Here is a 15,110-nt window from a genome sequence, read left to right on the forward strand (position 1 = left end):
TTTGCCCTATAATATATGTCATATCTAATAAGTTAGGTGAATTCTTTTCCTGTTTGTGTATTTCACTTAACTTACTACATTTTAAAATTTGATAGTATTGAAATTAGTATTTAGGATGTGTACTGTTTTTTAAAAGTTCTACTGCACTCTAACCAATAGTCACTACATTTCATACATTGGCAAGTAAAAATAATTAGCTGGTATATTTATAGGGTCCTATCTACTGTTGATAGTTTTAATCATCATTGCTTTTGAGGCATTTGTAATATAAAAGACTTGATTTGAAATATTTTATCAGAGAAATGACATCTTCCTGAGGTATTGAAATCTGAGAGAAAAAGAGCATCTTCATTTTAATTGATTCCTGGAAAAAATCACAATTTTAGGTTTTGATAACCTAATTCAGATTGCGGTTTTAATATTCATTGGGGTAAGCAGAATTGCATGTGTAAATCTGTTAGATATGTAACATAGCAACCCTGGTGAACTCACAAAACTACGTGATCCGAATTCTACTATCTTCTAAGAAATCTGCCTTTATACATTCAAATTATTTCCCACAGCTTCATTGGAATACAAAAGTTCAAGTTGAAAAATGAACTCGCAATGCACATGGTCATCATCTTAGACCTGACAACCACTGAACAATAATCTGCTGAGAAAGAGTGGTTTTTACCAATATTAGCACAAGTTGTACCGATGTATACTTTTAACAGGAGCTGAAGCATCCCTAATTCTAGCTTGTGAAGGTTAAATTAGGAATATGTAGCCCAGAAAAAAGTTGTTGTCCTGTTTCTTCTAAATGTCAACATCAATGGGAATCCACCTAAATAAGTGAAATGAGGGGGGTTTCAAACAATATGTCTTCAACTAGTCTTTGACAGTATTGTTTCTATTATTTGAATTGATTCCCACCTCTATTCCTAGCGCTGGTGACTGATGGTCAGAGTATTTCACCTGGAGAAGAGTAAAATGGGTGGGGGTACAGGAGTAAGTGTTGAAAAATAAAACTCAGATGCAGAGAAAAGTAAAGAGAACAGTTTCCTAAAGACCCATTTGGCAAGCAGTTGTCCCATAATAATTCCTTGTTCATCTCTTTTTTTTTTTTTTCCTGTATGTGGAATCAAACTCAGGACCTTGCACTTACCAGGCAGGAACTTATGCCGCTGAGCTACATCCCCGGCCCTTCCTTGATAATCTCTTAAGTACTCATTTATGCAAATCCAACTTTTTCCCTGCTTCACTAGGTAGGGCTATCATTAACAGGCTCTGACATTAAAACAGGTTACTTTCCAGAAGGAAGGTTTCTAACTTACAGATTCAACTTTCCCAATTGTCAGATTCACTTTGAAAAGTATCAGAACCTGGGCTACATTCCTAAGTCATATCAGTGGCACCAAAAGAACCCCCAATATATAACCCTCTTTCACTGAAAGAAAAAATTTCTTTCTCACAAATGTATGTACTTCTGATAATAGGTAGACTGGCCTAGTAGTTATTTTATCAGTTTGTCAGAAAACATGGTAGGCAAATATGGATCATATTCTAAAACAGTCTTCTCTCAGTTATGCTCTAAAGAGAAAATATAAAACATAGAAGCCAACCTCTCCTATGGAAAGAAACTAATGTCATATTTTCTAAGAGTACATTCCTTTTCTGTTCTTAGGGTTATCTTTGTGACTTCAGTTTAGTACTTCACTAGTTACACTGAGGCCTCACTTTGAATGAGGGTTAAGGCTAAATAGCTACTACCTTAACTTCCCTTTTAGTGATACCAACATTTTTTTAAAGTCTAACTCTGCTGAAAGTAGGAAGAGAAAGATTTTCATTCACTTCTCTAGCTTCCTGATCAGCTACTACCAAAAAAACCCAAACAAACAAACACTATATTTTTGGGATGGGGATATAGCTCAATGGCAGAGCACTTGCCCAGCATGTGAGCCCTGGGTTTCCTCCCTAGCACTGCAAAAAGGAAAAGGATTTTAAGTAAAAATACTTAAGTATATTCTCTGATCCAGAGAAGGTATAAGCCAACTTGACAGTAAACTTACAAATACAAAGAGTAGAGCTGAAATAGAGCCTTGTTTCCAACCTTGTAATTTACAAATAGAAAAACAATGTGTTTGTGTGCATGGGGATTGGTGTCCAGAGACAGGACAATAACTTACTGAAGGTCAGAGTTAGGTCAATGAACCAAAATTTTCTAGATCATAGAAATGAGATATTTACTGTTAAGCATATACATTTTATATATGTGTAAATTAAATGGCCATTACAGGCATCCATTTTTTCCCTTTCCCTTTTACTTTCCTTTCCTTTCCTTTTTTCTTTGTGGCACTGGGGATTGAACTCAGGGCCTTAAATGTTAAGCAAGGCGCTTTTCCACAGAGCCACATCCCCAGCCCCATTTTTCCATTTACCTAAAATATTGTGAGCTCCAAAAATTTCACATCTAAATGTGAAGTAAAACTGTACTGCAGAGTCAAAAATAATTGTAACTACAAGAATCATTTACGAATCCTCTAAAATAACATACTATGGTTCACCTTCATTACAGTTGACTTTTATACAACTTCCAGACATCATGAATTCATTTGTTCGACCCCATAATTAAAATCTTAAAAATTAGGGTAAATAGATTACAAATAAAACATCCAAATTAGAAAGTGACCACTGTTGAAGTATCTCCTCCACTTTTAGCTTTAAGACCAGTTAAGTAAAAAGACAAAAAGATTCTAAATTCAAAATCATGGTTTTGGAAGATGCCAAAATATACAGGGATGCAAATGTTCCAATTCATACTTTTACTTACATGAGAATATGAAACATTTTCCATTTTTTTCTGCCTCATGTTATTTCACTAATTTAGGCTATTTCAGCTAAGTCCCACATTTCTAAACATTTACACTGCACAATCTGATTAAAGGACTTTTTAAAAAATTAGAGCCTCTACCTTTTGAATGACTTAATAAAAATACTGTCTTCAAAAAAGAACTTTATAGTTGCTATGCCAATGAAAACCTCTGAACATATCAATGGGGATTTCCTAGAATAATATGATACTTTATCTAGAACATATAAAAATAATCATTTGGCCCTTATGTTGCTTTGTAAACAAAACTCAAGTGTCTTTTTTGGACATAGTTTTAGTGATCTACACATTGTTTTGTTAAATCATCAGGTAAAAAGTAAATTCCTATTTAACACTAGTAAGAAAAACAGCATATTATTTTGGTAATCAATTTATCAAGATATGCTAATAAACATTACTTGTTTGGTCAGTGTACATTGATGTAATTTTTGAGATCGTTTAAATAAACTCTTCATACCTACGTTGCAGGCCATCTTTACCCCCTGCAGCTTTGCCTCAAAAATACAGGTATTTCAGGCGCTTTGGTTTAATTGCATCAAATACCCACTTTGTTGGTATAGAACTAGCCACTGGAAAATCAATTAGAGTCTCACGTTAGTATAGAGAAATACTATTTTGAATGTATTGCCAATGACATTTTTTCCAACAGATGGGGTTTTGGTTTGCTTTGGTTTTGGGGAAATATTTGTAAAAGGGAAAAATCTGTATATGCACACACACACTGTGAAACTCAATAGCATTTGATTCATCTGACCTTAGCCTTTCATCCTTTTTGGTAACTGTGAGATCACTTTTAAGGGAGGGAAAGCACCCATAACTTTTCAACAGAAAGATACTGAGATGTGTTAAGGAACTGCTACAATGAATTGCCATGACAGCATCCTCTGTAGGATAACAGTTATGTTGAGAACTATTAGGATTTGGAATTTCTGGATTTAAGAAAAACAACATTTAAGTCAGGAAAAAAGAACTTACCTGCAAAGTATATACATTTTTTGCAAAATAAAGTCAGCATACTTCAGATCTACTGCACGAGATATTATTCATCTCATAATGCTGCTACATGGTCTAGGATTTTCCTCAATAGAGGTTTGGTGGTTCAGAGAAAGTGCTAGTGATTTTGAGATATATATTACAAAATTAAGTAGACTGCTCCTGTGCCAAAAGCTACTTATCTGATGTGGAAAGTTGTGAAAGCTCTGTAGAGGTAGCCTATTACTACACAAATGAGTGACTATTTCTGTAGTAAGATAAAGAGCCTAGTACTTTTTGATCATTGTGATCAACTTCCATATACTGCCCCCAAACTGAAGATTCCAGATAACTTCATAGAATCAAAAAAGACTAACTGAAGAAGGTAAAAACTGCCTAGAGTGAAGGTCACTTGCACCAATCTGCAGCATATCTTACCTTTGACTGTAGTGTGTTTCACTCATAACAATCTAACATCTCAGGAGATGTACTTCAATACATGTAGGCGTGTATGCATGCACCCCCGCCCAAGGCACTGTCCTCAGCGGTATTTCAGTGACTAGATGGTAATACGCCTTTTATTTAAGCTTAAAATAACCAACCACTTGCAGCACTGTTAAACTGGTCTTGGTCATATTATGTCTTTTTCCATAAAATTTAATGTATCTACAAAATATTTATTAATCCCAATTGCCTTCCAACTGATAAACTCTTGGTAATTTTTCAGTCTTATATAACACTTAAAAATGACCTTCAAAGGACAAGACAAAAAGGACACTCTGGATTTTTGTTAAGTTTCTGGAAGATTTAGATAATCTTATGACACATGTAGGTAAGCATTTTAAAACATAGGGCTAAATCACCAAATTATTAAACTTTTTAGATACCAAACTGAAATGATGGTGTTCGATTAAAAATGTGATTTCTAGAGGTTGAAAATGTAGCTCAGTGGTATAGCAGTTGCCTAGCATGCATGAGCTTCTCCATCACATATACACAAAAAAAGAAAAAAAAAGTTCCTGGATTAAAGTATTAACATCATCATTTTCTCCTTCAACAAAATCTAGAAGCACAATAATATGTGAAAACTAGCTCTGAACAACAAGCTCTGGAAATTATTTTTTAAATTTTGGGTCATATTTGGGTTGAATTTCAGAAAGTAGCAAATTCACACCTGTGATCCCTATATTCATAATTTCAACATACCCAATCTATAGTAACACTGTTTAAATTGTGCAAAACCACAGATTTTCATAAATATGACATTTTGACCAAGGACTGAAGGGATTGATTTCTCCAAAGTTTACCTAGGAAATAAAATGGATTTGTTAAAATTCTATATTAAAGAGAAATAAAAGCTAAAATTGGGAGAGGATAGGTCAGAAGTCAGATTATATATCCAGTGTCATATTTTGCCTCATAAATTTGGAATAAGCATAGAAAGTGGGATTATAAAGTAATGAGACTAGCATTTTTAACTTGCTAGAATTTATGTGCCAAAATGAATGTTGTTCTTCAAAGCAGTCACCTTAAGAAGCCGCACCCATATTCTAACAATGCTAAAATTATTCCATTTGGGACTTTCACTGTTACGACTTTGAAATTCTGCAATACAATCTCTGAATACCCTCAGTGGTAGAAAGTCATGATCTTACAAACTTTAAAAAAGTCTGAATAATTTTAGATGCATTATTCATAAAATGTTGGGTGGTCAACCTGAGTAATTTCCTGGTTAAAAACAATAATTTTCAAGTGATTATTTAACACAATAGGGACTTTGGTGACTTTTCAGTTATATATGCACCCCTGCAACCACTAAGGTCAAGATACAGAATATTTTCATTACCTTCTGAAGTTTTCTTGCTTTCTTTTGCAGTGTGAAATCTGGTTTCAAACATGCTTGCAGCCAAGGCAGCCTTACTGGATAAATCATACAGTCTCTTCAAAATACTTTCAAGGGCAACATATTTAGGTACAGAATTTAGGTACAACATACTTAGGTAAAGAATGTCCACTGATCTGGGAACAACCAGGATGTTTAACTCTTGAGACACTTGTGTTTAAACAGCAAAACACACTGAGGATGCCAATGGCTTATGCCGTAAACAGAATTTGCTCTCCAAGTCTTATTTGACCCACAAAAAATGGCATTTTATAATGTAGAGGCTCTGACAATCAGGAAGAGGGAATAGTAAAGTCTCCAACTTCCACAGAAAAATCGAGTATACGGTTTTGAACTCAAGGAACTATGGTAGCAGAAAGTAGTGGGAGGCTCTAATGAGAGGACAGGAGCTAACTGAATTTTCAAGTCTCTTGAAAATTACATGTTCAGATCAGGTGTTTCCTGCACAAAATCTAGTAATTAAAGTACAGCTTCAACACTTTGTGGCCACATCTTGCAAACTTCCTTTTACATCATATATTAAGCATCCATTTTAAATAACCAAGGCAAAGTTGTCTATAGTCCAAAAGCAGGGTGTTAACTGTACTTGGCATCCTTGGGGAGAGGCAGGTCAAAATTCTTGGTGTCTAACAGGATCAGTGGAAACTATGGTTCTAAAATGAGTTATGTGAACTTTTAAGGAAAGCTCTAAAACCAAAGGATTAACCCTTAAAACCAAAGTGTCTGTGGTTTATTTAATGTTCAAGGAAATGCAACTTGATAAATTTTTAACTTCGAAAATAACTGTTCAAAGCCGTATTTCAACTTTATTATAAAAATACATACCTTCTCCACGACATCTCAGTTCAGATAAGGATAAATACATCCTTCCCAAGGGAAAATATATTGTTTCTATTTCTTCCAACACAGGGATGCACACAGAGATAGTACTCAAGAAGGCAGAAATATTTTTAACTCTTTACAGGATTCTATTTCTTTAAGATTTCTCAAAACTGGAGTTGAAAGTGATGGGGAGTTTCTTCCAAGTCAAAACAATGAATGCAGTTTGGAGCCACAGGTCAACAGTTGATAGCAGGAAAGAGAAATACTAAAAACTAAAGGCCATGCTTAATTCATTTTCTCAGCCTAGTTGGTGGTTCCTCATACATCACCACAGAGAAAATGTTTGTGCTCAAATTTAAGGTTAAAATGGTATCACCTGAGCATAACTCACAAAAAGCAAAATTTGCAAATGTGTTTGTGCAAGTGGCATTTTGGCTTTGCAGACTATTCTAAAAATGAAAATCTTTTTGAGTAACTATTACTTTTATTTAGTGTCAACCTTTACTGTGTTAATATGAATCTTGTACAATACTTTTGTGTATTTTTAGCTTCAATATAAACAAAAATAAAGCACTTATTCCCCCCTCAAATGTATGACTAGATTTAAAGTGTTCTGTTCTTCCTTTTTCCAATGTAATCATTTATAGCTATTATCAATAAACATTTATGAACAATGAATTTCACACTACTTACCAACAGAAACATTAACAGATGACTTCTGCAGTCTAAAATATTGTGAAATGTAGTGACTGAGAATCAACATTATCATTCTAATTTTTGTATTTCCCAATAAACAAAGCTAGATTACATATTTAACAATTTAGTCATAAAAAGAACCATTAGATGATAAAGAGACAATGTAACTATAAAGCTAGTTTACATTAAGAAGCCTAACAAGTATGACTGAGTATACACAAAACAATTTGAATCTGTGAGAAAATAAACCAAAGTTAAGATAGTCATCATTACACCAGTATAATCTTAGTCTACCTATGTGATGCTTCAAGTGTTAGTTGATATTTTTTTTTCCCCACAATTAATTCAAATTCCTAAAGTTTTCTTGTCTTATGTTTTATTACTTAAACTTTTAGGCCGCCAGACCAGTGGTTAGCGTACCAAAGCAGCTTAACTTTCAACTAACTCCTCCACAGGTCCTGGTGTAATTACTTAGGAAAATCAGTGTAAAGATTTTACACACTAATGAGATAAGGGCAATTGAAAAATTGCCATATATCTGACAAAGATTTGTAACTGGGGAAAGAAAAGTACTCCTTTAATGGAATTATAACAAATGAGCTGAATATATTTCACAAAGGAATATATACACTGAGTAAACACATGAGAAAAATGCTCATTATAAAAAATATAACCAGGCAAATGTAAATCGAAATCAAAATGTGATAAGTGTTTACTACACACCAAGAAGGGCTAATTTTTAAAAAAAATCTGACACAATCATGCTAACAGAATTTCCCGTACTATTGATGGAAGTATAAAATGGTAAAATCACTTTGGGAAGATGTCAGGTGTTTCTTATAAAATTAAACGTATGTCTAACCTATGACCCAACAATTCTTCATTCCAAGAGGAATAAAAACAAGTGTTCACATGAAGACTTCTAGAAAAATGCTCATAGCACCTCTCTTCATCACAATCTCTAAAAACTGGAAAGGGCCCAGAAGTCTATGAAGAGAATAATTTGGATAAACAAATTATGTCATATCAACACACACAGAAAAACCCCAAAAGGAAACCTTACTCTCAAATTACATTTGGATTCATTTATACAGTTTTTAAAAGTGAAAATTAATCTATGCTGGGGGGAACATCAGAAAAGTCAGCACTTCAGTGGGGGTTGAGAGTAGAAACACAAATTGACTGGGAAAGAGCATGAAAGATTTAAGGAAGGGATAAACTCCATAAAGGCTTGACCTTTAAAGGTGTATGTTTTGTCAGCATAAACAGCACCGAACACTTATGATTTGTGTACTTCACTGTATGTGAACTTTACCTCAAATGAAGAAAGTCTTTCATAAATACTAAACTCCAGTTAACACTAGGCATGCCACAATGCTTATGAAACAACTATACTTAAGTCTTTAATTTTAAAATTCAAAAATAAGGATTTATAGATGGATATGTGAAAAAACAGCGAAACAGTCACTGTTGAATCTAGGTGGTAAATATGATTGTTCTTTGCACAAATTACAACTTTTCTGTATGCTTAACATCTTTCATAACGAAACATTGGAAGAAATTAACAGTGAGTACAGGTAAAGAACTAAGTTAACAAAAGCCTCATTTATACCATGCTTCAAGGTAATCAAAACATGTGTACTTAGTTATTTCACCAAAGGTAAAAAAAAAAAAAAAAGAAAAGAAAAAGTTCAACTGTTGAAGTAAGCGGTACAATTGAATACTAAACAGCTTCTTACTAATGTTAAAATTTTCACTTTGAGGTAGTTGATGTACCAGAATATTAGTTTCTTCATCTCTAATACTAGAGGAAGGTTTCTACCCTAGTGCTAGAGTAGAATTTTTTTCTACAATTCTGCAAACAATTTCAGAAACCTGTATTTTATATGTAGTAAAGGCTGTAAGAGGGACTTAGTAAATCATGTGAAGGGAGTGATCACTCATATAAAACTAATAAATCAGTACTATTGTCTAATAATGTTTGGCTAGGATACATCTTAACGTTTTTATTGTTTGACTGAACTGATTCCCCAAGAACTGATTAAATTTAACTTCAATATTATTGAAACCTCTACTCTTCATAAAAGGTCTAGATAGTGGCAAGAACCAGGGAAAAAGCAGTTCAAGAGCCAGGGATATCCTGGTTTCCAAGATCCCCTCTGATAATCGTAAGAAGAAAAAAAATGAATTTAAAAGTACTGGTGATTATTAGGAAAACAATGATGGAAACTGTAAAACTTGAAATGGCTCATTCCATTTAGTTTCAATTACAAATGAGCACCATGAATTCAACAAAAAGTTTTACATATAAACTAGTGAATATTCTTGAGAATTACAGAATTTCATAAAATCCATTTCCTATTCTCTAGGCTTTCCCCAATTCCCTAGATGTCTTAGTAGTGAATCTATGGGTCTTATGTGACAGCTTCTGTAAAATCTCGTAATACTTTTCAAGATTAAAGACATTTCCAGAAACCTGAACAACTTCCTAGGTATCTCTTCTACAAATGGCCAGTTACCAAGGTATTTTTTACTGGAAACATTTCAAACACAAATATAAGAGAATGGCTTAAGGGATCCAAGATTCAATGGTTTACAGGACATAATGCTAATCTTTTATCTATAAACTTTATGCCTAGGTTTTGAAGCAATTTCCAGATTAATCATTCTAAAGCAATTTTAACAATATAGTAAATAGTTGTCTAAACATGAGTGGATCTCTTCTTAAAAGTGAAATTCCCCACATCTCTGAAAAGTATTACAGAGAAAAACTGCCTTTGATAATTGAGCTAGGAGTCAAGTATTCTAAACCAAGTGGCTGCTACGGAAATTTAATATTCTGTATATAATAAAGAGAAGAGAGGAAGGTTTCTTTTGGTGTATTAGTTATCTTATAGGTTTCATGTAAAAGAGACTAAATCTGTCTCAGGTTTAGAAAAGTTTAGATTAAATTCATTCATGGCCACCCTCCCAAATGGACTATTTTGTTGTGAACATTTATACCAGAATCAAATTTTGAATGTCTGATGTTCACATTTTCAAAAAATCTGTTTGTATTTATTTCCAAAGCGAATTAAAGGTTATGCCTTGATTACAGGCTCCAAGGAAATGAAAGATGTTTTAAATTCACAAGTCTTGAATTTCAGCAGTGAAACACTCAATATTTTCATCTGTTCTTAAGACAGAAAGTCTATATAACTGGTTTTGGGGATATATAGAGCATAAAAATGAAATCTAATTCTTTTTCCTTGCTACAGAAATTATCCATCTTTCTAACTTTAGTATAACCAAACTGTATCAACAAGGGGTGGCAGTGGTAATGAGTCTCAAACAAATCACAGTGCCTTTATATCTCCTTCTGACTATAATTCCAAATGGATGAAATCTGGTTATCAGTAGAGGAAAGACAGTATATCTTTGTCATATGAAGGACAAGTGGAGGCAATATGTAAGATGAAGTAGCCTGCCACTATTTTTGCTACAGACTGATTAAAATGTTCTCTTTGGATTTTATTAATTACTAGAAAAGCTACATCTGGTAGTGGTCCCCCAAAACCACTAATGACTTACACAGCAGTGGAGCTTACTCCAGCTTCACCCTACTCCACCCAAAACAACAGGAGAGCACGGATTTATTCCTACTAGAGAAGCAAGCTAAGGGGCTTGCACTTGCATAATTGAAATAAACCATAAATCCTATAGATTCACTTGGTAATGATTAGGTAAACTTAGTATACACATTGATTTCAGATTTGAAAGATCACAACAATTATCTAGTTAAACTGTATCATCTGGCAATTAAATTTAGGGGAAGGCAGCAACCTATAAGTTTGAAATAAAAACTAGAAACTCAAGGCAAAGTATTTGTCTTAAAACTATCCAAGGTGCAGACCCACATTCTCAAGAAAGAATGAAAACCTTCTAAAACACCCCCTCAGAAGCTAGTGAACCACTGACAGTTTAAGATAGAGGAAATCATTTGCTGTAAATTAAGTATACTTCAGAAGTGTTAGTACATTAAAAAATCCTGGAGAAGGGTTGCTGTATGTTATAAGCTTGACTGTAGGCTGCTGAAATTAAACCAAGAGGTTTGCAGAGAAACAGATAAAACGTTAAAGAGTTAGGGTGCTCTAAGATCAGTATACTGCCATCCATCTTTCTTTACTAAAGTTGTCAATTACCAGATTACAGAGCAATATTTTAAAAACCAGAAGCCCCAACCAGTACTATGCCTTATTATGAAGTAGAACGCTTTAAGTAGTATACTGGTTTTGATCAATAACCTTGAGAATAGGACAATGAAGAGAAGAGATTCTTTGCAATGGATTCCACCACCTCAAGTACAATATTGGTTCAAATGCAAGGCCCAGTGTCTCAAGTAGTTCTTTTTACTTGGAGTGTGGCTGCAGGGGTGAAAGTACAGACTGATTCGTAAGTATATACAGTGGTACCTCAGTTCATGAACTTACTTTGTTTTACAATTTTAGGAAAGATGGTTACATTTGTGTTTGTGAAAGATGGCCACATCATGTTTGTTATCCGATGCAGTTTGTAAACAAAGCGCTCATAAACTGAGGTACCACTGTATAACATTTTAAGAAGACTATAGTCATAAATCAGTTTTGTGGCAACCAAAAAACATTTATTAAAAATATTTGTGAGATATGACAAAACATTCTGAACAAATTATTCCTCGGAGGATAAATGATTAATATAGATCTTGTGGTCTTTGGATAGATGAAAGGGAGAAGGCAAAAAGGGCTGAGGAAATGTGTCTTACAGAAATTTAGAGACAAGCCACACCTTGAGATGTAAGTCTAAAAACAAAAAATCTGTGAGATAGGACAACTATTGGGAATATAGGAAAATGAGAAAGTCTACATTGAAATTTCCATATGGAGGGGTCCCACATGTATTTTGTGGCTTATGTTTTTGGTGTTTTGAGACAGGATCTCACTATGGTGTTTAGGCTGGACTTGACCTCACCATGTAGTTCAGACTGGCCTCGAACTTGCAGCGATCCTCCCTCCTGCTTCAGTCCCCCAAGTGCTGAGGCACGCACCACCTTGCACAGCTAAAACCAAGTGACTTTAAAAGGAACATTCTCAGGAGAAAACAGCTAGATACGGTAGTATGTATCTGACCTGAGAGTAAATAACATTTCAAGTGGCCCTACAACTACCCCTACCCCCACCATGTTAAAGCTATAAACTCACATTCTTCTGCAACCAAAATGCCAGAGAAAAACACCGAAATAATCAAATATCTGGTACACTCTCTGCTGCCATGAAAAAGCAAAAAAAAAGAAAATCACACTCGTTTTGGTAATTTTAAATGCTAGTTTTTATTTACTGCTAACTGTGCAAAGGATACCAATTCAATACTGTGCAGTAGACGTTACATAAATCCAGTATTAAACAATAGGATATGGGATAAATCTAAGGTAGAGCACCATATGACTTCAAAACTGATGAATATCATAGAACACAACTCAGGTCATACAATTGTTAAGAAACCTGAAGAGCTCTTATTTAACATGAAGTTACCCAGAAGCAAAGGCTCTTGATTCTGTTGTATTACTTTCAAGAGAAGTGGATATTACAATTTTTAACAGTTTAGTATGTTGAATGATTTCTGAGCCAGGGAAATAGTTTGTATGATTTATTTCAATTGGCACTATCACCTAATACAAAGATGACAAGCTGGTTTACAGGAAAACAACTGAATACAACCAAATATGCTCAGTATGGGGCTAGTTGTATAACCATCTTAATTTCCTCATTCATAGCCCAAAGCAGTATTCCTTTAAAGGAGTATTTTAAATGAAAAGATAAGACAATCTTAAAGGCACATACAATAGTAATGACTCCTGCCACCTAAATCACTTAAACACAAACATAAAAAACTTTAAAAACCAAAACAGCAAGAAAATGGCAGTGCAACAATACTCCATATTGCTGAATCTTACATATTCTGAGGTAAGTAATGAGATGATGAAGGAGGTGAAGTAATATAACCAACTTGCCCAGGATTTAAAGCACCATGAATCTGAGAAGAACCACCATATGCTGTGCTAACTGGATGACAGGGTGCAACACAGGAATAATCTGGCCCAACAGGAAGGCAGGAATCAAAACTTGGTACTGGTGGCTGCCCATAGGGATCTGACATTACTGGATAATAGACTGGTCCATGAGGGATAGATGCAGAGTCAGAATTTGGAAAAGTACCTGAAACAAAGCATGTATACAGTACACTTTACACACAAAAATTCATTGCAAGAGAACCCCATGCAACATAAATGTGTGTTCATACAAGTGAAAATTACCTATCATTAACCTGAGAAACATCAAAACAAAGTATTTTATATATAGCAAAGTATTTTATATATAGTGTCTAAAACAGGCAAAGTATTGTAGCAAAGTATTTTATATATAGTGTCTAAAACAGGCTACCAAAAGATTACATGAAAACTTCTAAATTAAAAAAAATTACACATAACAATGATTTTGTACTACTTGAGCACTGAAAAAAATCAGGTGCCTATACAGTTTAGTCTATACTTGAAGGTATAGTTCCAAAGAGCATCCTAAGAATATCTTCTCACAAATATCACTGAGATACTATCATCATTTTAATTTTGTAGCACTTTTATCATGACAAGGCTGTTCTAATCTTGCTACAGTGACTATACATATTAGACAAAAAGGAATTTTTCATTATTTAGGCTAATTTAGTTTTGATCACTCTGTAAAATTAAGACTGTCACTGCTCCATGGTTTACTGCTATTAAAAATAGCTGTATAAAAGGTACATTGTACAAAAATGCAAATAAGGTTGACACTTTATTACCATAAGTCACATTGTACCAGCACACTAGGGATAAATAAGATTCTCTAGTGCTAATAATATTTCAAAACTGTTAATGTGCTTTAAAAAAGGAAGAGAAAAAAGAAATCAACATTCCCAGTATGTACAAGACCCAGTACACATACACATAAGGTGTCAAATAATTCTTGTAACAACCCTCACAAGTCATTTTACAGAAAATCTGGCAAAAGAAGGTTAAGTAACTTAGCCAAGATCTCAATTATTGAGGAGTGCTGCCATGTGAAACAAACTTGGTTAATTCACGTAATTCTTTCCACTTCCTGCTGATTCGGGCTGTCCAAAAATCCTATTCTATTCCCCCCAAAATGCTTATTATATTTTGAACTTACACAACCACCATTCTTATGGTCTAACATAGTGGCTCTCAAATATTTTGATCTCAGGATCACTTTACACTTCTAAAAACTGAAAATCCCAAATAGTTTCATTGTGGGCAACGGATATAAGTATTTACTGTACTAGGAATTTAAGTGAGAAAGTTTAACATATTTACTAATTTATATAAAAAAGTCAACTTCATGTTAACAAAAATGAAATTTTTATTAAAAAAAATTCTCTAAAATAAAACTGTGAGGAAGAGTGTCACTGTTCTAGTGAAAATTTCTACTGTAACAGAAACCAGGCAGATTCTCATATGAATTCTGTACTTAATCTATTGTATGTTTAAGTAAGTATATGAAGAACTCTCCCCTCACATAGATGTGTAGCTGGGAAAAAGAAGTCTTTCAGTAACAAGGCATTTCAGGTAATTGTAGATATTCTTTGATGCTGTACCTTAAATACATAAATGGTACATTCTCAAAGATGAGTAGCAACATGGACTTTTTATATTCTGTTGTATTAAAATCCATTGTTTTATCTTTCACTTTAGCTAGCTCTTTTGCACCATCAGGCACAAGTAACATCCTGCATTTGTAACTGGGAAACTATTACTTCACTTAGTAATGTAGATCT

General features: G+C 33.9%; 1 protein-coding gene across 9 annotated transcripts in view; it reads right to left on the reverse strand.

The window, feature by feature from the left end:
* Positions 1-12,590: 12,590 nt before the first annotated feature.
* Alg13 (ALG13, UDP-N-acetylglucosaminyltransferase subunit) overlaps positions 12,591-15,110 on the reverse strand; it is a 70,629-nt gene continuing 68,109 nt past the window's right edge. For 8 of the 9 annotated variants that reach the window (XM_005404636.2, XM_013504530.1, XM_013504531.1 and 5 more), the window contains one exon: positions 12,591-13,495. In XM_005404636.2, the coding sequence (XP_005404693.1) occupies positions 13,230-13,495 (266 nt within the window). In that variant the 3' untranslated portion in view covers positions 12,591-13,229. The remainder of the gene's footprint in view (positions 13,496-15,110) is intronic. The other variant, XM_013504532.1, reaches the window with a different exon arrangement.

This window comes from Chinchilla lanigera, unplaced genomic scaffold (genome assembly GCF_000276665.1).
Source record: "Chinchilla lanigera isolate Chin_1 unplaced genomic scaffold, ChiLan1.0 scaffold00089, whole genome shotgun sequence".
Lineage (NCBI taxonomy): Eukaryota > Metazoa > Chordata > Mammalia > Rodentia > Chinchillidae > Chinchilla > Chinchilla lanigera.